Source organism: Seriola aureovittata, chromosome 18 (assembly GCF_021018895.1).
Source record: "Seriola aureovittata isolate HTS-2021-v1 ecotype China chromosome 18, ASM2101889v1, whole genome shotgun sequence".
Lineage (NCBI taxonomy): Eukaryota > Metazoa > Chordata > Actinopteri > Carangiformes > Carangidae > Seriola > Seriola aureovittata.
The window spans coordinates 18978434-19001863 of NC_079381.1; the positions used below are offsets into that span (position 1 = coordinate 18978434).

General features: G+C 40.3%; 1 protein-coding gene across 1 annotated transcript in view; it reads left to right on the forward strand.

Moving 5' to 3' along the window:
• Positions 1 to 531: 531 nt before the first annotated feature.
• The window catches only part of lamc3 (laminin, gamma 3), a 95508-nt gene continuing 72609 nt past the window's right edge, over positions 532 to 23430 (forward strand). The window contains exons 1-2 of the mRNA XM_056404170.1: positions 532 to 1113; positions 8583 to 8887. Of these exons, the coding sequence (XP_056260145.1) occupies positions 726 to 1113; positions 8583 to 8887 (693 nt within the window). The 5' untranslated portion in view covers positions 532 to 725. The remainder of the gene's footprint in view (positions 1114 to 8582; positions 8888 to 23430) is intronic.

A 23430-nucleotide genomic window follows, 5' to 3' on the forward strand; every position in this document is an offset into this window, starting at 1 on the left:
CTTTCACTGCTCTATTTTTACAAATAAATTGTTCCTTTAGATCACAGAGCTCCCCTGAGCGACACCCACTCATGGAGATGACCTGTGCCTGCTGAAATATTCCAGACAGTTTTAGCACCTCTAGCCTTCACTGTGAATCACCACAGTCAGCATTTACCAGGATGTCCTGCTGTGGGGCCAACTGCCAAGTACATTTAACACCATATCCATGATATTGTGTGTTCCTATAAGTGGGGAATGCAGGTGTTTTGGTACTCACTACCTGGATGCCCAGAGGTGTAGTGACCTCGCTGCTGCATCATTTAAACTCGTTGACGAATGTGTTTTTCCCGTCAAAGGAGATTCTTTTAACCAAGTTTGCTTCACATCTGAAGCTAATGGTGGTGCGGTGCTTCTGTCGACCAGCAGGTGGAGAAGTTTTATGGACTTTTTTGGATCCTCCACCCCCCACCCGTCCCTCCTCTGTCTGCCTCATGTTGCCCCCTGATGAAAGGAGTTCCTGCACAAACTTCATTCCACTCCACATAGGGAGAACACATGTTGGAGGCTTAACATAGGCAGAGCAGAGAGAGCAGAGGAACAAAGCTCTCAGACTGGATTTATTTTCTGTTCTTGGATTACTTCTCCCAAGTCAGGTTCTTCATGTGTTTGCATCTCTGCATCAAAGTATATGAGTGTGAGAGTTTCTGTGTGAAGTGTAAATGTGATTGTAACTGCTTGTAGACATGGATACATCCTTTGCTGTGACATCCTTTCTCCTGGCCTTTCAACTCTCTTTTCATCCGCACTGCCACCTCCTTGTTTGGGCCGCAATGGACTCCTGCTACGATGAGGAGGGTGTCCCAAGCCGTTGCATGCCCAGGTTCGAAAACGTCGCCTTCAATCGCACTGTGGAGGTATCAAATGTGTGCGGCTCCCCACCTGAGGACTACTGCATGCAGACAGGCTCAACACGCTCGTGCCACTACTGCAACACGCTGGTTCCAGAGCTGAGCCACAATGCCAGCCTACTGACAGACTTCAACAGGAATGAGGAGCCCACATGGTGGCAGAGCCAGTCCATGTACTATGGGATCCAGCACCCCAATTCTGTCAATCTCACCCTCCACCTGGGTAAGAACACAGCAGAACATCCTTAATTCAGCCCCCGGAATTCATCAGTTTGATCTCAGTCAAGTAGAGTATGTGTGTGTTCAGGGTTCAAACATGGTCTCTATTCTTATAATGTTATTATTTCTTTTTAAAGTGCAGGAAAGCTTTTCATATGCACTGCATCTGTCCAGGAATAGAATATGAATATCAGCAATAGATTCCACTGAATGCAGATGGTTTCCATGGTGGAGGAATTTAAGTGTCATCAGGTTTTCCACTTTTATTTTCTGTGACAGAATACTCTGTTTTGTGTACTGCAGGACCATTGATAGTGAAACCTTTAATGCAAAACAGATGTCCAGCTCTGAGCTGTCTTCATACAAAAAAAAGAAATCTTTTCTTTGGCCCAGACATGGCTTATGTGTGAGTGCATAGCCACAAGGGCATGTCTGAGAATTTGGTTGGATTTAGAGGGGATGAGGAGGACACACAGTTGCATCTAACATGCCCAGATAGCAAGGGAGTGATGGCCCATATTTACTTTTATGCAGCCCACATACTGCCATGGAGCAGTGGAGACAAACCCATCCAAATCTGGCTGCACAATACAGTCACAACTCCAACTGATGAGGCTTTTTTTGTTTTTTTTGGTATGATTTGTGCTGGAGCTTGACAAGAATACAGCCACAACACACAGCCATCATAGAAACCTGTCTCCAGCATGATTGATGCTACACTATGGCCACAAATCAACCTTTTATATCACATGGCAAATTCAAACATTGGTCTTTTGCTACAAGCTCAATTCACTGTTCTCTTTTCAGCAATCACAAGGTTTTACTACAACAACTACACTGTACAACTGACTTTAAATGACACAGAAGCTGCTACATATTTCCAGAGAAATTCCAGGTAATAAGCAGCCGACAACCTGCAGAAAAGCTCCAAGTTTGGCAGGAATATGTCGATGATAAGGAAAGGAGGTCCAACTGAAGTTAGTTAGACATTTACATAAAATGCATTTGGAATTTAGAAGATACAGTTATTTTACACAGTGGTAAATTTCTTTAACCCCCACAGCCAGAGTCATTTTGGCATAGCCAGGTACTTGGTCAGCAGACCTACTGTCACTTGAAATTATGCTCATCTTCCCTTCACTTAGAAGAGAGTTTTCACAGAACATTTGGAAAGAAATCCCTTGTAGTCAAACACCTTCAGTTATTACAGTTACTGTCAAAGTCAATTGTAATCAAAAAAATACAGGTGCATTTTCTAAAAGAATAAAGAGATAGCACTTGAAAGGCTTGGCCAAGTCTTACTTTTATGCAAGTAAAACATTTATGTCACCTATCCCGTGTTAAGGACAAAGACAGGTTGAGGCTGTTAAGTTCACACAACATCATTTTCAGGGAGTTAGGGGTCAGTCATAGTAAAATGAGAAAACTACCAGCTTTAAACTTCACTTGATTTGTGCTGGGAATTGAACCTCAGTCTCCACAGTTCAAAGCAATAACCATGCACCACTTTTACCACACTGCATTATTTCAAACCTAGTAAGACAATTTTAAGGATTTCCTCCTTCACACACACTTTTCCTTTGAGAAAATGCATTCGCCTCACTTTTTGTGCACTGCGTACATATTTGCATTTGAAGACATTCCTCATTTTACAAAATTTTATGAGATCAGCTTGAGCCATTAGCATCATTATCCCATTACCATGCTGTGGGAAACTGCTGAAATAACTAACAGAGCACATTTTTCACTTTAACTGAATTAAATCGTGGCGATTAATGTTACAAAGAATTAATACAAGTCTTTCTATGAAATTACCTTTTCCACTTCCATTTATTTGCTGAGCTGTGTTTGGCTGGGTATGTTCTGGTGTGTGTATGTGTGTGTTCGTAACAGAGGGTTTCTTTTCGACAAGGGGCCCCCTGCAAGACTATTGCTCTGGGACCCCTTTATTATTGAAATACATTTCATTAATATTTTTTTGTAAAGAAGTTGATGTTTAATAAATTGGATTTATTCTCAGTTTGAAGAGGCTGAAAACAGCAGTTTCCTTGCTGTTTACTCTGTCTTGTCTTTCCTTTTATCCACAGTCCTCTTCTCTGGCTTGGCAAAAGACAAATAGCATAATGTCTAAATACTGAATATAGCACCGAATCAAGACAAGTCAGCGGTGACTTTCCCGTATTGTGCCAGAGGCAGATTGCTACCAAAACAGCACACCCACAACGAATGAACCTACACAGCCAACAATTACTGCTCTATTTAATCTTATAAAAGAAATAATACATTTTAGGAAATATGCTTATTGGTTTTCTTGACAAGAATAAAATAAGATGATCGTATTGAATGATAAATTGACTGTTTTGAAAATGAATATGGAGCTAGTGATTGAGAGACATATGGTATGTAAATCAACTTCCAAAGAGTTGACACTTGCTGGAGCAGAGGTAATCCATCACAGCGAACAGTATTAACTCCTTCATTTTCTCAAAGTTATGTGACTGTGTGGTAATAGAATTGAAAGTTGGTTGATATAAATAAATCTGAAAAGTGGTGCGTTCATGTGCTGGTGGAAAACTGAAATAGGGAAACAAGCAGGAATTTTCCCCCAGCTTCTGATTAACTGCCCAATTTTGTCCATAGGTTTGAATGTGAGGGAAGATCTGTTAACACTGAGGTAGAGCGGTGACTTGTCAGGTCCCCCTGATTTCATGCAGTTTGTGCTGGAATATACTTCAATCCTCCCTGCTTCGTACGTAAGTAAGTGGATTATAAAATTAGTTGGTACATTGAGAATCTTTGTCAACCCTCTCCAGCAGTAGACATAGGCCACATCTAGGGACAAATTTAATTGCCAGCTTGTTTATAGTTTTTTTGCAGAACTCAGTTGAATTCAACACAAATGAAAAGGGTTTCAACGTTGTTTTTTTTAAGATAACCTTAACCCTGCAATAACTAGTTTTGGCCACACGGTGCAGCGAAAACGAGCTGCAAACGCAACACGGACGTATTATCGCCTTAAAAAGTTGACTTGGCGAACTTGTCAGCAAGCAGCAGACACCGGAGCAACATCGTCTTTCATTTGGAGTCAAGTTTCCGGCGACCCTGGCGGATGTAAGCCCACATTCCCCTCCTAGCTCTGTTCTGTAGCTCCAGCATCCCCCCGAGGGAAATACCTAGCTGTTAGCTGCTAAATGCTAACGCTGTGGTGATGATGGCGAGGGTGAACCAAGTTGAAAATTGAAAACGAAAACAATTAGCTTAAAGGTGCTATAAAGCTCAGCAGAGCGGAGGGAAACTTCAGAGACGAGTTATAATTCTCGGTGGGTTTGTCAGTATGAGTAATTTGATCCATTGTTATTATGAAAATATTGATTATAGCCTCTTGAACTGTGGTCAGAATTACCTTCTGTATCCTCTGTGGAAATACAGCACTTAAAGTAAAGAGAGGATGCTCTCAGTTTTATTTATCAACTTCACACATAGTGCAGCAGACAGAATCGAGTAAGTATTTGGTTTGACTACCAAATGTCAATTAATTAAAAGCTTTAAAACAGCAGCCAGTCTCCTAGTACACCTGTACATAGTTTTTCAAGGTACTTGGGAGAACTCCCCACAGTTCTTCTGTGGATTTAGTCTGTTTCAGTATCTTCTATCTCGTTGTGTAACCCCAGTCTGACTCCATGATGTTGAGATCAGGGGTCTGTGGGAGGCCAGATCATCTGCTGCAGGACTCCTTGTTCTACTTGTCACTGGAGATGGATCTGTAAGTCTCTGACTTTATGTTTGGGCCGGTTGTCCCACTGCAGAATAATTCTGGGGCCGGTCAGATGCCTCTCCTGATGGTAGTGCTATCATCTCAACAGATAAAATACCTAAAACCTTTGCTCAGTACTGTGTGTGTGTGTGTGTGTGTGTGTGTGTGTGTGTGTGTGTGTGTGTTTGACTTCCAGGAATCAGTCAAGCAAGGCAGCCCTTGCTCAAAACCAGAAATTTTCTTGACAGGTCAGATCTCCTCCCTCTTCCTCTGGTCCTCTAGGTGGATAGTGGGTGCACCCCCATCAAAAAGCCCAGCTTCAAAGGAACAAGAGGCAGGGACAAAATGATGACAGAAGTTGAAAATGTCAGCACTTTGACCACAGATGAACTGTTATATCACGTGCTATGAAAGCAGGAAGTGCCTCCGTTAAATGTAGAATATTGATTTCCAATAGCGAGCAGATGTCTGGCTGTGTTTTGAGGCTTTGTTGTTTATAATCTCCGGCGAGTTTTTTTCTCCTGGAGAAAGGTGCCAGTGATTCTGCTGCTGCTGCTGCTGCTGCAGAGGTATGTCTTGTGTTGTCTGGAGGGTTTGTTGTTCTTCCAAGAAAACCGAACACCCACAAGCCTGTCTCACTCAGACTAAATTGACCTTTGCTCCTTTTCTGCGCTACTCCTAAACACGTGTTTTTCTAAACCCTGTGCCGTCTGATTATCATACCTGGGCTTAGTATTCCTAAAAGAAGCATTGTAATGTTTTCATACCACTTCATTTCATGTAACTGAAAACCCCTAAGTGTTATATGTGTGTCATCCTTATGGTCCATATGAAAGCTCTGCGATCCATCTGGGTTGCTGGTGGGGGGTGCCTTCGACAGTACTGTTTTCTTTTGCCTCTCCAAACATAACAAGCTCTCTCTGAAGGGAATACAGGCAAATGCTGGGATGATAAACAGAGCAGTAGGATGCTGGGACACATATTGCAGCCAGGTCAGAATGGGTCTGTGGAAGAGTAGAAAGATGAGGGGGAGTCGGGCTGCTTCAAGGGGAGTAAACAAAACATAATGAGGAAGAAGGGGGAGAAAAAGAAAAAACTAGAGAATGCTGGGTGGTTTACTGGTGAGGAATTGGGGTCAGGTTTTTCCCACAAAGACTTGGTAGACAAACACACAGACACACACACATTCAAACAGCACACATTGATGTCTACAGCTGGTTCTCATTCAGCACCGTCAAAGAAAAGCAACATCCTGTCTCCGATGTAAAACAATGATAAAGTCTGCCACAGTCGGCATGACGCTCTCACAGCCGGATTATCGGTTTGCATGTGAGACACGGTTCTCTGTAAGAGAGCAAGAATTCATTTTTAAACTTTGAGACATAGTGAGATTAGAGGAGATAAATCCACTCATCTGTGTGTTTGCTGATCACAAATATCTCAGTTTGAAATAAACAGATTGTAAATATTGAGTCTACAGTCCTTGTGGTGAGTTTAGTCTGAGCCTGTCTCAGTCTGGGCGGACGAGAGCAGCTGTGTTAAGGTGACATGGATGACTCAGAGCGGGTCAGACGCTGTACTTCTGCAGCTCCCAGCCTCTTGCTCTTAAAGTGCTCCGTGTCCAAACAGTCCTTTTTTATTACCGCGTCTGTGCATGATGTGAACAGCTTTGCTTTGAGTTGTGATGTCACAAAATTCTGGCTCAGCCCTGTAAAGTCACACAGGGCTGTTTTTACTGGGTTTCCAAACTTGTCTTTAATTTTCGCAGCTCAAACAGAGACTGCCTCTTCGAACTGAGCTTTCCAAACTGTGAAAATGAATGTGTGAATTCTATCTTGAGGGCAAATTTTCTCTTTTAGGCAGGTTCTTGTTGTATGTTACTTTGCTTTGTTAAAATCTAGTAGCTGAATCCCCGTCTGTTGTTCCTATATTAAACTGTGCTCTCCTGAAAGAGAACGAGTCACGAATCATTAAACATTATGCATAAAAAACATACAAATATCTTCTGCAATTAGTCTGCAGCTCGTCACAGGGGATATCCAACAAATGTTTCATCTTCTGCTTCTTTTATGTGTTTTGCCTTAGTCTCAGCAGGGCTGAGCTCACCTCACGCAGGGAGTAAATGAAAGCTAAATGATCTTAGGGCTCCTAAAGGAAGGATACCATTAGAGTTTGCTGTAGAGACAAGAGACAGAGATGCCTGTTTCTGACTTGGCAGAGAAAAAGCAACAGATGTCATTATGGCAGTACCAGAGGATGGCATCCCTCTATGAATGTGCAGAGGGGCTGAGACTTGGTATCTAATGATGTAGAAAAAAAAAAAAAATCCCCACGAGCATTGCATTGAAGAAGCCTGTTAAAGAGAGTTTCTACATGTTACCTCTGGTATTTGCTTCTCAATATGACTTCAGTTTGTGTCTGCTCAGTTAATCCCTTTTTCAAGATGCACAACATTTGGCAGATTCTGAATGTGCGCCTGTGCTCAGGAAGTGTAACTCTGCAAGTGTCTTTGATACAGCTCCAAGATTATTGTTTGTAGTGTCCACAGTGAGTAAACAATGGGTGGAAATGACACCACTCAATCATCAAGCAGCATCAATTCTCTATTTGCCTTGAGATTAAGGAAGATGTCAACTTTCTTACAAAATCAAACCCAGATGCTCCAGTTTTCTACACAGGAAGCATTGTGTTGAAAAATCAAGCCATCTGAATATACAATCTGCCATCTTTCCTGTTCTTCTTCTCAGTTAATTTAACATGGGCAATCCTGTCTCATATTTCCCGTATAAAATGGACATATACAGCTAAATTGCAACGACAGAAATTGAGGATATTGTGTTAATTTACATAATAACAGTTAATAAATGTAGCAATTCATTAATTAGAAAAAAAATGAACATAATCCAGATGGTCATTATGTTTCCTAAAAAATGTGCGTGCACAAGTTGTATAGAAACATAATTTCTAGGAGACAGGTTTGTCCCGGGAGACTCGTGACTGCACAAAAAGTATTTTACAGACATTTCTTCTGTAACAGTGCAACACCAATTACACCACAACTTAGTCTGATCTGCTAAATCCCCCCCCAACTCCAACCCAAATGGAAATCCTCATTTGCTCCATATCCTGCAGATGCACCGATTGTGCTCTGAATCCCATTTTGCTTTTTCACAGATTGAAGTCAAATCACTGTTTTAGGGGGCACACAAATCTATGAAAAGTCTTTCTTCTCTTCCTCTCCGTTTCTCCTTGTGCCCCCAAACAGCCGATGAACCGCTAAAACCTCACCTTAGGTTGCTTTCCTATCACGCCTCAAATGTTGCATCAGCCCGTGTTTTACAGGCGCCTTTCCCTTTTGTGAGTTAATATAAGAAAAGAGACTTTTTTTGACTCTTTCCCTTTGACCTATGTTTCACTTCTGGGGTCCATTATGATCTGGATAATGAGGAAATAATCCTGGGTATTCTTCTACTCCTGCAGGAATGACATTCATTTACCCTGCATAGAGGCACAGGAAATTAAGCCTATCCCCCATTGTTTTCCTTCTTTCTATAATGCAATTATGTCAGTTTTTTTTCTTAGGCTCCTGGGCCCTCACCCCACAGTATTTGTCTCTTACATAAGCAGCCCTGATCTAACTGTAGACTACAATGGATGCAGTTCTAACAGTAATTGTTTCAGTGATTCCATTCAGAGCTAATCATGTCTGTTTTCCACAGGGAAGGCCTTTGATATAACCTATGTACGACTGAAATTCTACACCAGTCGGCCAGAGAGCTTCGCCATCTACAAGCGCACAGAGGAGGATGGGCCCTGGTTGCCGTACCAATATTACAGCGCATCTTGTAGCAAGACCTACGGGAAGGATGCTAAGGGCTACATTCGCCCAGGAGATGATGAAAGGGCTGCTTTATGCACAGATGAGTTCAGTGACATCTCCCCCCTCAGTGGCGGAAACGTAGCCTTCTCCACCCTGGAGGGACGGCCCAGCGCGTACAACTTTGACCAAAGCATGGTGCTGCAGGTGAGGCCACATTTCGTTGTGTATTTTGTGTGATTTCTTTCTTTTTTTTTTCTTTCTTTCTTTTCTGTCCACATATTAAGGTTGATGTCGTTCCACTTTCATCTGTTAAGAGACTTTGCAGAAGCTGCCACAATCTCCACTGATACAGATTTTGACTGCAAATGAAAAAAAACGTTAACAAAAAAAGAAAAGAGAAATGGAGTAAAAAAAAAAAAAAAAACATCTTAGAAGAGACAAATGTTTTATATAGATTAAAGATGAAAAAAATTGAACTGTTTACTTTTTTTTAATGCCTGTTGCTTGTGTCTTTTCTTCACGATAATCTATAATGGATGTTAGATCCTGCTAGTGTTGACCTTTTACTATATTTTTTTTTAAAAACCATCTGGAAAAGGATTGTGTCTCAGTTTGACAATGTGAAAAACTTTCTTCAAAAAACAGTGATTATATACCAATAGACACACGGGCTAATGTTTGTAAGTTTGTAACTGCATGTAATTCTTCCTGGTCAAACCCCTCGCTAACATTTTTACACAAACAAACATATTGTAGCCATACAGATATATACACATGACTTTTTCAAAGCCGCTGAAGGGAATCTAATGTTATGTTTAGCTCTGATTAACATTGATGAAGTCTTGAGAGGGCTGTGCTGAATTAATGGCAGCCTCTTGAGGGTGAGTCTGGGCACAATAAAGCATGGCTAAAACTGAGTAAATAAAGCACTTAATGCAGCCACTCCTTCCCCTTTGACAGCGCTGTGAGTAGGCACACACGCATCCGTCCATGCATGTGCTCTGCCTGCATCGCTACTTAAGCTGGAAAACTCTTCGAGACTTCACTAATTATTAATAATTACTGAGAGCGTCTTTACTGTTGTGTGTGTGTGTGTGTGTGTGTGTGTGTGTGTGTGTGTGTGTGTGTGTGTCTGTCTGTGTGTGTGTGTGTGTGTGTATATATATCTGCCATATCGGGAAATTACTTACTATATGCAGGTCTCAGTTTTGCCTACAGCATCTTTTAATGGACCAAAACTATAAACAGAACCTTGTCATGACAGTTTAGGTAGGTTGGCTAATTAGAGCAGAGATTCTACAGGACCATCTACTGAAGAAGATATGTCATGATGCAAAATACATTAATAATAAGTAATACCTCCACATCTGAGCAGATGAAACACGTGTGTATGTGGCCAGAAATAGTAGATCAGGATATGAAATTTTGATTATCCATTTTCATTGAGTGAGGAAACGTAGTTACAGCAGATTTTCAGTCACAAAACTAAATCTATATCAATATTTAGTCACTTGCTGATGCTTCATTTTCTTCACTTCAACCAAATTTGTAGGAGAGTTGAAAGATTTTATGTTTATATGCTAATTATACTAATTTGATTTGCCAAGTGCTTTTAGAAGGAAATGTAATTTCTAAGTGGATTATATTCAGTGCCACCTTTTTCTCTCTTTTTCTTTTTTTAAGGTTTTTTTTGGCGGTTTTATGCCTTTATTTGATATGGAAAGTGGTGAGAGACAGGAAATAGAGTGGGACAGACATGCAGTAGAGGTGAACCAGGGCCCTGCTGCTGAGGTCTCAGTATGCCCATATGGTATATGCCCAAACCACTCGGCCACTGGGGCCATCTGCTTGTACCACACATACCTTTTAGTGTAGAGGATGTATTGTGGGCCGCAGAGTACAGGACCTTGGCACTGGATTGGAGATTGGGGTCCACCCCTGCATGCAGTTAGGTTTAGGCAACACGGGTTAGTTAAATACTGATGGCCTGTTTTGTGCCTCACCGTGGAATTAATAATATGTAACCACAACATAAATTTTTCCTTGACCTTCACTTGAGTACTTTAAGTGCCTATACATAATCATAAAAATGCTGTTGCCATGTCGCTGTCAATCAAAGTGGTGGCAGCAGCAATAACACAGTAAAACTAGTCTTTTATAGCACCAAACATAAATGACCCCAGCAGGAGAAACGTGATGAACAGAATTCATTCAGAATCTAATTTATTGTCTCGTAGTAGAAGTCCCACACCCGCCCCCATAATCAGATCCACAGGATGTGGACAACATCCCGGCCTCCCACTGGCCCAGTGTTTTCATTCTGCATTTTTATTCTTTTCACTGTCCCTTACACTTTCTGCATCATGCTATTTTTATTCCCCTGTCTCTACAACAACAACAACAACAACAACAACAGCACAAATCCCTACCCTCTAGTGGACATACATCTTTTCCAATTATTTAAGAGGTTTATGCTGCAATGGTCAGTTCACACTTGCCATAAGCAAAATTATACAACGATAATGACAACACATTCTCCCGTCTGACCTCTCTCCTAAAATATTGTGTAGAAAAAGGTCTGGAAATGCAAGATGACTACCTCTGTAAGGGAAGCTGTCCTCCTCAACATCATTAAATTAGAGGAGTAAGGATGTCTTTTGGAGGATATGTGGAGGATATGCGGTATAACCCTGCATAACCATAACCCGCTCCCACCTCTATTAAAGAAGACATCTTCCCAAACTTAATAACATAAGAATGAGGGAATTTTTTTTTGAGAATATGCAATGCTCATTCTGCCAGTATATTTGCTGTTTAGTGTATATGACTGTTCTAAATCAATTTAAAGTCGATTTAGCTATAACAAACCCAAACCCCAATATATCTTCCCAGCTCTCTTTATGTTTTGAAACTCGTCTGTGAAACATGTTGTGTTTCAAATCTCTGAATAGGATATGCAGTGAAAAACTGCTGAAGCCTGACTCCAGCACAGAAATGGCTTTTTGTTTGCCAAGGCTGGCATTTGAATAATGTTTGATTCATTCCCCTAAAGAAAACATATTTAATTTGTGAATAAAAGGCTGTTTTTATAAAGGATAGACTGTGAAATTATTAATAAAAGTAACCTAAAGCTTCAAATAATGACTTTTTTTGAAATATAGTGTACATCAACTGATTCTAACAGTTTGTAAATGAGAAGGATTTATTTTGACTCCATCATTGTTTCGTATAACTCTTAAAGCTGATTTTCAAAGGAAACCAGTGTGATGCAACTGACAAGCCCTTACAGCTGCGTATGGTACCTCTGCCTGCACAAATACCTATACCCCACCCCCCTCCCACCCTAACACACACACGCACTCTGTGCCGGATGCTCATAAAAACCCCCCCCTCTTCAACCACAGCACTTTAAGTGGGTGACATATCTGCAACCTCCCGCAGAGCAGAAAGAGGAGGCAGCCTTCCCCAAGAGTGATCCCATTTTAAACTGGGATGGAGGATGGAGGAAAAGACAGAAGTGGTGAAGCCACATCAGCTCTCAAGCATATGCTAAGCTGCACTGAGCAGGAGGATAAAGACATTTTCTCCTCATCTCTGCTATGCGAGGTCCCCATGCATCTGCAAGCAAGTGAAAATAGAAATAAAATGCACTATTGGATTAGCTTTAGCGCTGCTGTGAGTTGGACACATTGTGTGGCAGGCTGCTGTCAGTAAGACGACATACAGCGGCATGAAAGAGGAATCTGCACGCAGGACTGGATTTGGCTCCTGAGCTCCAAGTCCAGAGATTCTTCTCCATCTGTCTCGCAAGGACAACAAAGACAGGAGAGTGAATTTGAAAAAAAACAAACCTATTTTTGTGGCTTAACAATAGCCACACACTTGAAAAAAATACCTCTCTGGAAGTCTCCACAAGCACTGAGATCTTCTCTCTCCACCCCATTATTCTCTGATTCATCCCTTTTTGTCCTGCTCAGTGTGTATTACTTTGCTTCACCTCCTGCGCTGGTGGTTCTACATTTTTTGCATGAGAGCAGTTTTAAAGTGCTTACAAGAAAAGGTAGCTACAGCCCCAGTTTTCTAGTTCAGAGATTATTCAACTCCTTTTCTGATTAATCTCTTCACACTAGCCCTTTACCGCTGTGCTATTTCAGCCCCTCTGTCTCTCTCTTATATAAATGTGGACGCTGGCAGGCTGGGACAATAGCTAGCTAGAGTCTAGGTTTGTAGGACATACCGGATTGAGCCTGGTCTGCTGAAATTTTTCTGAAGAGGAGCATTATGTTTTGTAGTTGGAAACACATGCTCCTTGCATGAACAGAGTTTTTTCTCCTCTCCATGAAAGGATTATGTGGGATTAAGGAATTAAGGCACTAAGGATTATGTGAAGGAGGCATGGCAAGAAACAGGTAGCCTGAGAGTCAACAATAACATGATCGGAAGAAAGGGCACTGTGGTCAGGATGGTCGACACTTGGCTTAATCTTTAATGACCCCGGGTTCAGTTACAATTCATGGAAGGAAAAGAGGAGAAAAAATATTCTTTTAGCAAATTTATTTTATTTTTCACGTCAAAAAACTTTCTTATCTTTATCAGTGAGTTAAACTGAAGTTTTCTTACCTGCTTTTGTTCATATGTTAATTTCGTCACTTTTCCACATCAAAACTGTTCAATTTTCAACTCAGTGGAGGGGGCATGTGATTCCTTTGTGTTCACAACACATTGATTTCATCCCATTTTTAGGCTGTGAGTTGTACAGTCTTGTGATGAGGTACAGTCACTTTGTGAGGTGCTTGTGTTTTTTTCACTCTACCTTGTAAGGTGTTAGAACACATCAGGTGTTACATTCATTTTGCAAAGAAAAAGAGCTTGTTTGAATATTCTCTGAATGTTCACCAAATTTTAGTCACACTGGTGGAGTTGCTCCACAGATGTTGGTTAGTTGTTCCACTACTTTGGTCCAGACTGAAATATCTCAATGACTATTGGACAGATGGGTGTGAAATTTTATGCAGACATTCATGGTTCCCAGATGATGTCTCCAAAGGGTTTTAGTAATCCCCTGACTTTTCTTCTAGTGCCACCATGAGGCTGGCATTTGTGTTTTAGAGTGAAATGTCTCAACTATTTGCTGAATTGTCATGAAATTTAAATGCAACCCTTGCTGGATGAATTGTATTATTGTATTGTATTGTATTGTATTAACTTAAACTTTTGCTTAAGCACCATTTTCAGGCCAAAACTTTAGCTTTTGACCAAATACCTGAAACTACCATTCATATATACTTTTGTTTAGTACTAATCACCAAAAGTTAGCATGCTGACATGCTAAACTAACACTCAACAAGTGAAACATACATATATCAGCAAGTAGTCATTGTAACAGTGGGCTTGTTAGCTACAGTGGCTGGTGACTATGGTGGCCCCTAAGGACAAAAATGAACAAGAGTGAAAGCACAAACAATAAGGGAAACCAAACTGACACATTTTCAATAGAAATAGGGAAAACACATGCAACAAGAATTGCTACACCAGAAGTGCTCTGGGACGTAAGGGGGGAGTTATGGGCTCAATTTGGATAAGCAGCAGTGTTCCAGAAAATTGTGTGTGTCCGTCGGGTTTTTTATAATCTAACCAAACCATTTATTAAGTTTGGATGTTTCTGGTGAGAAAGCAACCATTTACATTTCAAGGATGTGGTCAGTTTACCCAAATAATGTCTGTTTGGAAATTTTTTCCAATGTTGATGAAGATGTGAGCACCCTTTCAAGGCACTCAAGGACACCTTACAGTAAAAAAATTGTAGCAGTTTCTTAATTTGGAGCATGTTTCCCATAATATGATCTCCCTCTTGTTTGTTTGTGCTTTGTCCTAATCAGCCACAGTAGTAGACTCTGTAGTCTTGTTGCAGCAAGAATTACACAAGGATCCTGTACATGTGGACTCCACTGCTGAACTTTTGACCGAACAGTCTGATTTAACATAATGAAAAATAAAGTAAATAAACAATAATAAATAAATAAATTAAATAGAACATAAAAACATTGCTAAAATTAAATTAAATTGTGTTCCGATTTGAATCAAGTTATTCTTGACCCTTTATTTAATCTCACTGATAACGAGCCTCTGAGAACAGCAGTGTGTTTCCAGTAAAAACCCATATGACTAAATCTTTTGAACTGTTTTTTTTTTTTTACATTTCAAAAGACTCATCCAAAAAGTCCTCAGTCTATTTATTTGGAGAGCTTGATTCCCAGGCGCGACCGTTGTCTGTTCCTCAGTCTACATATCTGTGATCATTCCTGCTGCCTGATGTATGTGGGACCATTGTGACCAGCTGAATGGAAAAATCAATCGATTAATCCATTGTTCAGTGTGTGAGGAAAAGCTCTACAGTATTCAGTGTGGAAAAAAACCCCAACTAGGTCGGTATACATATGTCAGTCAGTTCTGGCTTATTCTACACTGTTGTGTAGGTGTTGCTTCCCTCTCCTGTAGACACCCTTTATTATCTGTCCCAGAGAAGCAAATCTTCCCTGAGAAAAATGGTAAAATAAGATTACATAAAATACTATCATGAAGTGTTAGTGAAGAAATATTTATTTTCTGTGTATGAATTAATTAAGAGCTCTATCAAAACTCCCTGTCACATTTCATACAATCAGATGTGAAAACTTGCTTTTACATGTAAAATAATTATGTATTGAGAAATAAATCAAATTTGGAGTGAAGTAAAGGTTAACACTGATGTTACATAATATAATGTTAATTATCTTGGAAAACTCATTATTATTGAATAAATGGCCTCTGCTTCGGAAACCAAATAATAAAAAAGAAAGCGTTTTACACAAAACAACAAAATAGTTGGTAAGTAAGCTATTATATAATGTTCCATCTACTGAATAAAAATAATCACATCTTCATCCTTACTGCTAAATAGTTGTTGTCACTGCAGGTGTGCAGCTTTCATTTCAACAACTAAGGCTTCTAATTGACGTGCAAAAATACACAAGCTGAGTCTTTCACTTTTTCCTTTTTTACTTACCTGTCAACATTTTGAAAACAGCTTAAATACCAGGGGATATTGTAATGTCTCATTAACCTATTGAACCTTTAGATATTTTTGTCTTCATGCAAAGGCCATGCAAAAAACATCAGGCCTTTGTAAGGGTGCGTGACTGGCCTTTATTTACATTGAAGCCTGACTACTAATGGTGCTGCTGGCTGTATTTCAGTATGTTTTGGTTGACATCGACCGACTGATTGTAAAGCTGTGGGGGATCAATATAAGCCAAGAATACATAGATTGGGTGGCAAATCTCTCAACAGAGCTGCCAAACACCCTCTCTCCTTCGCTCCACCACTCCCTCTCGGCCTTCCTCTTAAACAACAAGATGAGAAGACCCATAATTGACTGTGATCTCTTCTCCCATTAGAATAAAAGGCGGATCAATTGCACCATTTCTTTCATTAAATCTCTCATTCCCCCTCTATTTTAAGGGTGATGGGACAGATGGGTATAGTGAGCACAGACAAAAACACATCAGCCATCCTCTTTGATGCACAAAACAAAGTGAGGGGAATGCAAAAGAGTATTCGTTTTCCACACAGTGAATCTTAACAATAAACGATGAGGCATACTCTTCTTTAATGGTGACATACTAGTTCCTGCTTGAGCTACAAATACTAGAAAAACAAGAAGACAGGCAACGTGAAACAAAGCAGTGGGGATGAGAGCAGCACTCAAAAATATCATTCCCACAACAGCACTACTTATTGAATATGAGATGAAGGGGATAAAAAGGAGGGAGGGGAGGGCACCAGGGAGGAAAGTACATACCAGCTATTTGTTTTAGATAATAAAGGAACCCCTTGCATAAATCCAAAAAAAGCTTTTCCCCCTGTACTGTAAATAGTTAAGAGTTTACTTTATGTCACCAGGATAATTCTCTCAGTATCAGTGCTGCTTTTCAGGGAGTCCTGGATACACACAGTATATTAGAAACAAACAATGAAATAATAAGGCACATAAACACATCAAACAGACGGCACAGTCTGTTGATCGAGTGTACTGGTGACCACATATTAGTTTCCATTTGAAAGCCTGTAGACTAGTTTGTTCTTTTCTGTTCCTGCTTCTCCACCATCTCACCCTCTTTGCTAACCTTGTGTGACTAATAGGGGCTGGTAGCGAAGGCCACCTGAACAGTTCTGTCAGGTATAGGGGAGGCAGTGTGATACCACTGTCACTCTGTTGATCACTCACTGAACCTGATCTAACTTTATTCTTTTATTCTGCAGTAGTGTTGGGAGCCAGGCTGTTCCATGGTAATCTTAGCAAGGAGAAGTGCATTGTATAAGATGATGAGGATGATGAGGATGATTTTCTTGATTACAAGTGCCTTTGCTCTACTTATTGCAGTCAAACCAGCAACCAACTTTTTTTTGATGGACCTTGGTCTTATCTAGCTTCCACCGTAGGCAATGATCAGACATAAGTATGCAAACGAAAAGCTTGGAGATATTAATCCCATGGCTAAATGTCAAGGAGTTCCTGGTGCTTCAAAAAAAAAATTAAAAAGCCCAAAGAGCATGGATTTTGGTTTTGTGGGATTAGGAATAGCTCATTAACTTTAAACCTACACTTTCTGTATCTTGCACTAGGGTTTGCTGACATTTGTCTGTCATTTTCTCTGAGGAGTAAAGAATCAGCATACATATGGATTCTGCACTTTGTCAGTTGTGTAAATCCAAATTGTAAGCGTCCAGGCACAGTTCCTTGAGGCATGTTGGAACTGTCATGGTGCAAGGCTGGACAGGGCATTTTGAAAGTGAAAATACTGATGTCTTGTTTACTGTTTAAAAAAGTCAAGGAATAATGGAGAAGGGACTTTTTGTCTCTTTGAGGCTGATTTAATATTTTAGACCACTGAAGCAACAACAAAACTCAATATGATTATACTTCCTTATGCAGGTGGTATTGGCTGACTGTGAAGAGGCTAATATGGGATAAAGGTAATAAATGGAGGATAAGTGACACATTTTTAGCACATTCATGAATCTCTTCTACTTTCAGTCAGCCACGTGTGATGACCTCTCATTGTTGTTATTGTGAGTCAACCTTTTTTCATGTCAAACCGTGGTAAAAGAGCTGGAGAGAACACTCTGTGATACTCTGCAGAAATATAATACTAGGTGACTTGGATTGAACTCTTTTATTCCTCAGAATGCAAACCCTGAAGAGCTCTTGCACAAGCGGAAGAGAAGCCGGAAAGATTTCAGCGTTTTGATTGTAATCAGTGATTGGCTTCTATGAAAACGCAGCTATAAAACAAGCCTTAATCTCTGATATTGTGAATGCCGTTGCTTAGGCAGAAAGGTTTTTCATAAAGTTGATATAATCAGAGTAAATGCCCCAGGCACTTTCTGCACAATTTGTTTTTTCAGAGTTGTTTGTAGCAATATTGCATTTCTCTAGACATGAGCAGTGATCCAGCTAATGCAGTAAAATCATACCTCGGAGGTACATATGAGGCCTCAGTCAACCATATTTTGTGTGACTGTCAATGTTTCCTTGGGTTTTTTTTTTTCCGTCAGACCATCAGAACATTTCAACCAGTGACAGTTTATGTGACCACAGACAAGGGATGCATTTTAAATTCAACATCAGCATCAATGAATAGTCTTGAAGAAGTCTTGATGCACGTACAGTACATTATATAAAACCAACCACTTCTCTGATAAACACACGTTTGCTGCAGTGACAGATAATTGTGTTCAAAGATCACTTAAGGAAATTTTTATTTCTAGACTTCACATATCAATTGGCATTTCTTGCAGTGAGGGAAAGACTGGGCATTTGTGTCAGGGGTTAAAACCCCACTCTTTACACACAGATTGTCAACAGAGCATAAAATGATCCCTGTTCCTCTCTGTGGGATGTCAGTGTGCCATTTCCTCTGCATATGGCTCATACAGAGCTATGCATATTTTATGAGGCTTAAAACAGGAATTGCATCCTGCCTGTTTTATTAGCATTTTAATCCCTTTGCAGATTTGCTACTTGTGCCTCAGTCTGAGGAGCGCATACTTTCAATGTAGAGACTTCACACGCTTCATCTGCTGCTTTTAAAATATATCTCCTTGTCATTTTGTGAGGTCAAAGCAAAATTACATTGGAAAAAAAAAAAAAAACCCAGACAACTGGTGACACTTAAATGTGCAGGTGTTTTTGTCTCTCATGTCTATGTCATCTGCATAAATATAGTGTTCTGTGTTATACTAGTGATCTAATGCATTGTATTTTCACTGCCAAATGATTTTGATTTGGAATAAACAACAGTCACCTTGTAACGTGGCATTTGGATGTTTTCTCTAAAGTAATGGCTTACTTCAAAGAGGGCTCTGTTGTCAAGTTTGTAAAAGCTCTCTTTTTTCAATAATCAGAGAGAAGATGAAAGCTGCTGTATGAATTCAAATTTAATTTGTTCAGTCATCCATTAAAACGGTTTGTCTGTCTCCCCTGCCACCAGTCCATCCTCTCACTCTCTCTCGCTCCGTCTCTCTCTCACTTTCTCTCTAGAAATCTGTGTGGCAAATTGCAGCTCCAGCATTGAATGACAATGAGTAAAAGGGGGAAAAATACATATTGAGGGCACAGTGAACTTAAGCAATTATATTAAAAAGTTATTAACTTTGGAATGAGGGACACAGCTCTCTTTCCCGTCACTGCCTACAGCCGGAGGCTTCAGAGTTCAGGAAAACGCACTGAAACAGAGAGAGGAGAGGGGAGAAGGGAAGGAGACAGACGGGGGAAAGAGACGAGGGAGAATTTAGAGGTGAGGGTGAAGGTTTATGAGCCCCTGAGCAGAGACGACCTCTAAAACAGTGTTTGATATGATCAAAAACTTTGTCGTGTGTGACTTGATATATGTCCATGTGCGTGTGAATGCACTCATTTGATCATTTGGCCGTTATTGTCTGAAGCAAAGGACTGGCTTGTTGCCACTCTCAACGCCTCTGCCTATCCCTAAGTCAGCATCATTGTAGCATTGTGAACCCAAATTCCAAGGGAGTGAGAATCAAAGTTAATTAAGCTTTTGCTGTGGTTTGCACAAATAATAAGTAATGAGCTGACTACTAATTAACCCTAAGAAACTACTTCCTTTCAGTGCAGTAAGTGATATTTGGAACTATGTCTGCTTTTCCTTACACAATTAGCACTGTTCTACCAAGCATAACTAATAGCTGTTCCATATGATAATGGTCTTGTACTGTATGATAAATGAAAGGGAGTGTTTGCGTTTACGGCGTGTGAGAATTTTGAAATGCTAACAATGCATTTAAAACATTTTATCATCTATGTGTGTGTTAAAGCACGAGAGGTGGATGCAGTACGGCAATGCAGTACTGGTGGCCGCAAGGTCGCCTCATTAGCAGAGACATGAATCTCATGCATTTTAACTGTAATGATCGTCAGTTTGTGTTAATCATTTATTTAATAATTTAGCAAAAGGGCAGGTCATGTCCGTTATGTCCTTTACTTGTTATGTATTGAAAACATTGAATTTCAGTTTAAATTTGATCAAGTAAAAAAATGAAAAAAGTTCTGTAGCTTAGAGACAGACTATACAATAAATACATAAAATACAATAGAACACATAAAAACAAAAATATCTATTTTAAGAGCACTTTATTAACAGATGTGGCTGTTAACGTATTTATTTACGCGGCTCAAGAGATAGAAATGTCCCATTTTGGTCCAGACTGAATGAATTACCATGAATCTTTTATAAATTGCACTTTTTGTACTGAACCGCCTTGATGACGCTGCTAATTTCATTGTATGTTGCTCTGCTCTGCACGATGACAATAAACAGAATTGAATTGAATTGAACTGAATTTTCTGCAGACAGTCATGGTTCCCACAGGTTGAATCCTACTGATTTTAGGGATCCCCTGGCTTTTCCTCTTGGTGCATCCTCTTGCTTTGTTGTGACCACTACTGGAAAGTTAAATCATGATATCTTTTTCCCTCTTCATTTCCTCAACCTTGCTACCCCCCTTTTTACCATAATTTGTTACCCTGTAGCTGTGTTTCCCACCTCAAACTTCGTAGCCGCTCTCATAAACCATGGATCCTGTCACATCCAGATAGCTTAACACAAAATGAAAAAAATGAGCATCTAACTGCAGTACATCAGGGTCATTTACTGTTGTCCAAACCCCATTAGCCAGTAGACCCATGTCAAGGAGGGTCAAAGTCGATAAGCAAGTGCTAGAACAATAGCCAAGTACAGCCAACTGCACTCAATTCTGCAACACTGTAGTTACGGTAAATACAAAATAGCAGCTCTATAGCCTTCAATGGGCTGCCAAGGCACAGAACTGTCTGGAAAATCCTGAAGTGCACTTTAGCCAGAGGGAGAGTGTACAGGTAAAGCTGGCACAGAGAGAGAAAGGAAAATAAAGAGGAAAGCTATAAGTTAAAGTGAGAGGGCATTTCGAGTAAGAAGACTAAAGGTGGGATGAGTTAGAGCTGCAGAACAGACAAGATTTTGCTGAGAGAGAGCCACCAGTTGGCCTAGATAAATTGAAAAAAAAAAAATCTTTCCTTACAAAGATCTATTAATTAGATATTCCTATACACTGGGCCACTGATTGCACATTGCCCACTCTGCTCTGAAAAGTCTTCTTATTAGACTTCACCGACAAAGCTAACCAACAGGTGGCACTGAGGGCAAGTAGTCATGCTGACACTGTCCATGTAAGTGTTAAACCAATCAGGAACATGTGTAACATATTCACACCAGATGTTCCAATAAGGGGCTATGACCTCTTGATGCCCCAGCAGTATGCCTCTTGGAAGCGCAGGCACAGACCACGCAGGTGGTCTGAATCCCAAGACCCTCTCCTTTGAAACAGGAGGATGGCGGTCTTGCTGACAGATCAAAAAAGCCCCTAGGAAGCACCTCATCTTCTCCAACTAAGTTACTAACTCAGTTCTAAAGTTTTACAGCAGTGCTGCTCAGGCTATTTTAAGCAGAGTGAGATCATGTTAGGTACCTGTGAAGAAACCCTCAGAGGGCTCAGCTGTGTCATCTTTGTTATATTTCTTGCTACTAACCAATTAAGCCATTTTCCTCACTTGCCAGCAAAGAGTAAAAGTCTCTTACATGGTAACTGCAATGATGCTGAAGAATGAAAGTGGTGTTACATTTGCTCATTGGGCACTATATATATATTAGGTTATGGTACTGATCTGAAAGGACAATAGCAGCTAGCAACTTCATAAATTACAGAGGGCTACATTGTTTTCTGTCCTTTCTCTACAGTATGAAAATCAGCAGACATTTAAAACTAGTTTGAGATGTGTAATCTATTTGAAGTTTCTGCTTTAGCTGTGGTCATTGCATGATAATGCAATAGTCAGCAGGGACTGTTTTGAAAGTTTTGTGTATTGTGTTTGTCTTGTTCAGCTCTGACTCAAGAGCACAAGCTGCAAAACCATGACCTTTCTATTCATGTTTCTTGTTCTTTGTGTCTTTCTTACAACAGCCGTGTTTGTTTATTTCTTGGACATGAATAAAGCAATAAGCAAGCAAAGCAAACCAGCAGTTAATGTTGAAGTATCCCTAACTGCATCATTTCAGTTTCCCTGCTTTCAACTGCGTTTCCACTTTAACAGCAGTAACTTTTACAAAACATAAAAAGGACAATTTATTCGCTGTGATAAATTGCCTGTCTGAAGCGAGTTATCTGCCTGGACGGAGGAAAATCAGTCTGAAACAGAACTTAGTATCAGGGAATCACCAAAATCAGTAGGATTAGTCCTCTAGAGGAACATGAATGACTGAAAATGCCATCATCTTGAGCCATACCATTAACATGGCAATGATATAGTGTAGCATGTATGTTAACAAGGTAAAGTATACATGATTTGTACATTTATATTTAAATAGGCAGAAGCCAGTCTTACCCGATAGGTGGTATCTGAGCTACAAAAACAAACTATAGCGCCTGAGAAAACCACGACTGAATGAACTCATCACACATGTTTTTAGTCTGAGGCCCATCCGCTCTAGTCTCTTTCTCTCCCATTGCCACACTTCAAAGACACCTCTGGGGAGAATCTTCAAAACGTACAGCATTACAAGCTTTTGCAGGACTGCCACAGAGTCCCAAACCAGCCAAGAAACAGACAGAAAGTTTCTCTCCAGCTATTTGTTTTAAAGTTGGTTCACAGGTAAGAGATTCCTCATGTCATTTGTTCTCCCTTTACCTGGCCTCGCTTTTATCTTCCACCCACTATTGCGCTTCCCGTTTGCTTTTCCTCTGTTTGTGTTATCCCTCTTCACTTTCTTCTCCCACTTTTCATCCTGTCTTTACCTTTGCAGTGGGCTCAAACAGAGGAGCTTAAATCATATCAGGGATAGGAGCTTTGCCAAGTGCCATCCATTATACTGAAGCAGTGCTGCAGTGTTGTCTCTTTTCTCATGTTTTTTTCATATTTTGGCTTTTGTCTCCATTAATCCCCTTCTTTCCTCACCCCTCTCTCTGACATTAACTCAATTTCCTATACCATACTCATTATCTCCCCATTACATCTGCTCCCTCCCCTGCCATTACACCATCACCCCGGTCTCCTTTCCCTTGAACCACCAACTCTCCACTCCGACTTTTTCATTTCTTTGCTGTGTCAAATTTTGCCTTCTTTACAAATCCTTGCTTCTCTGGTCTCTCTTCAT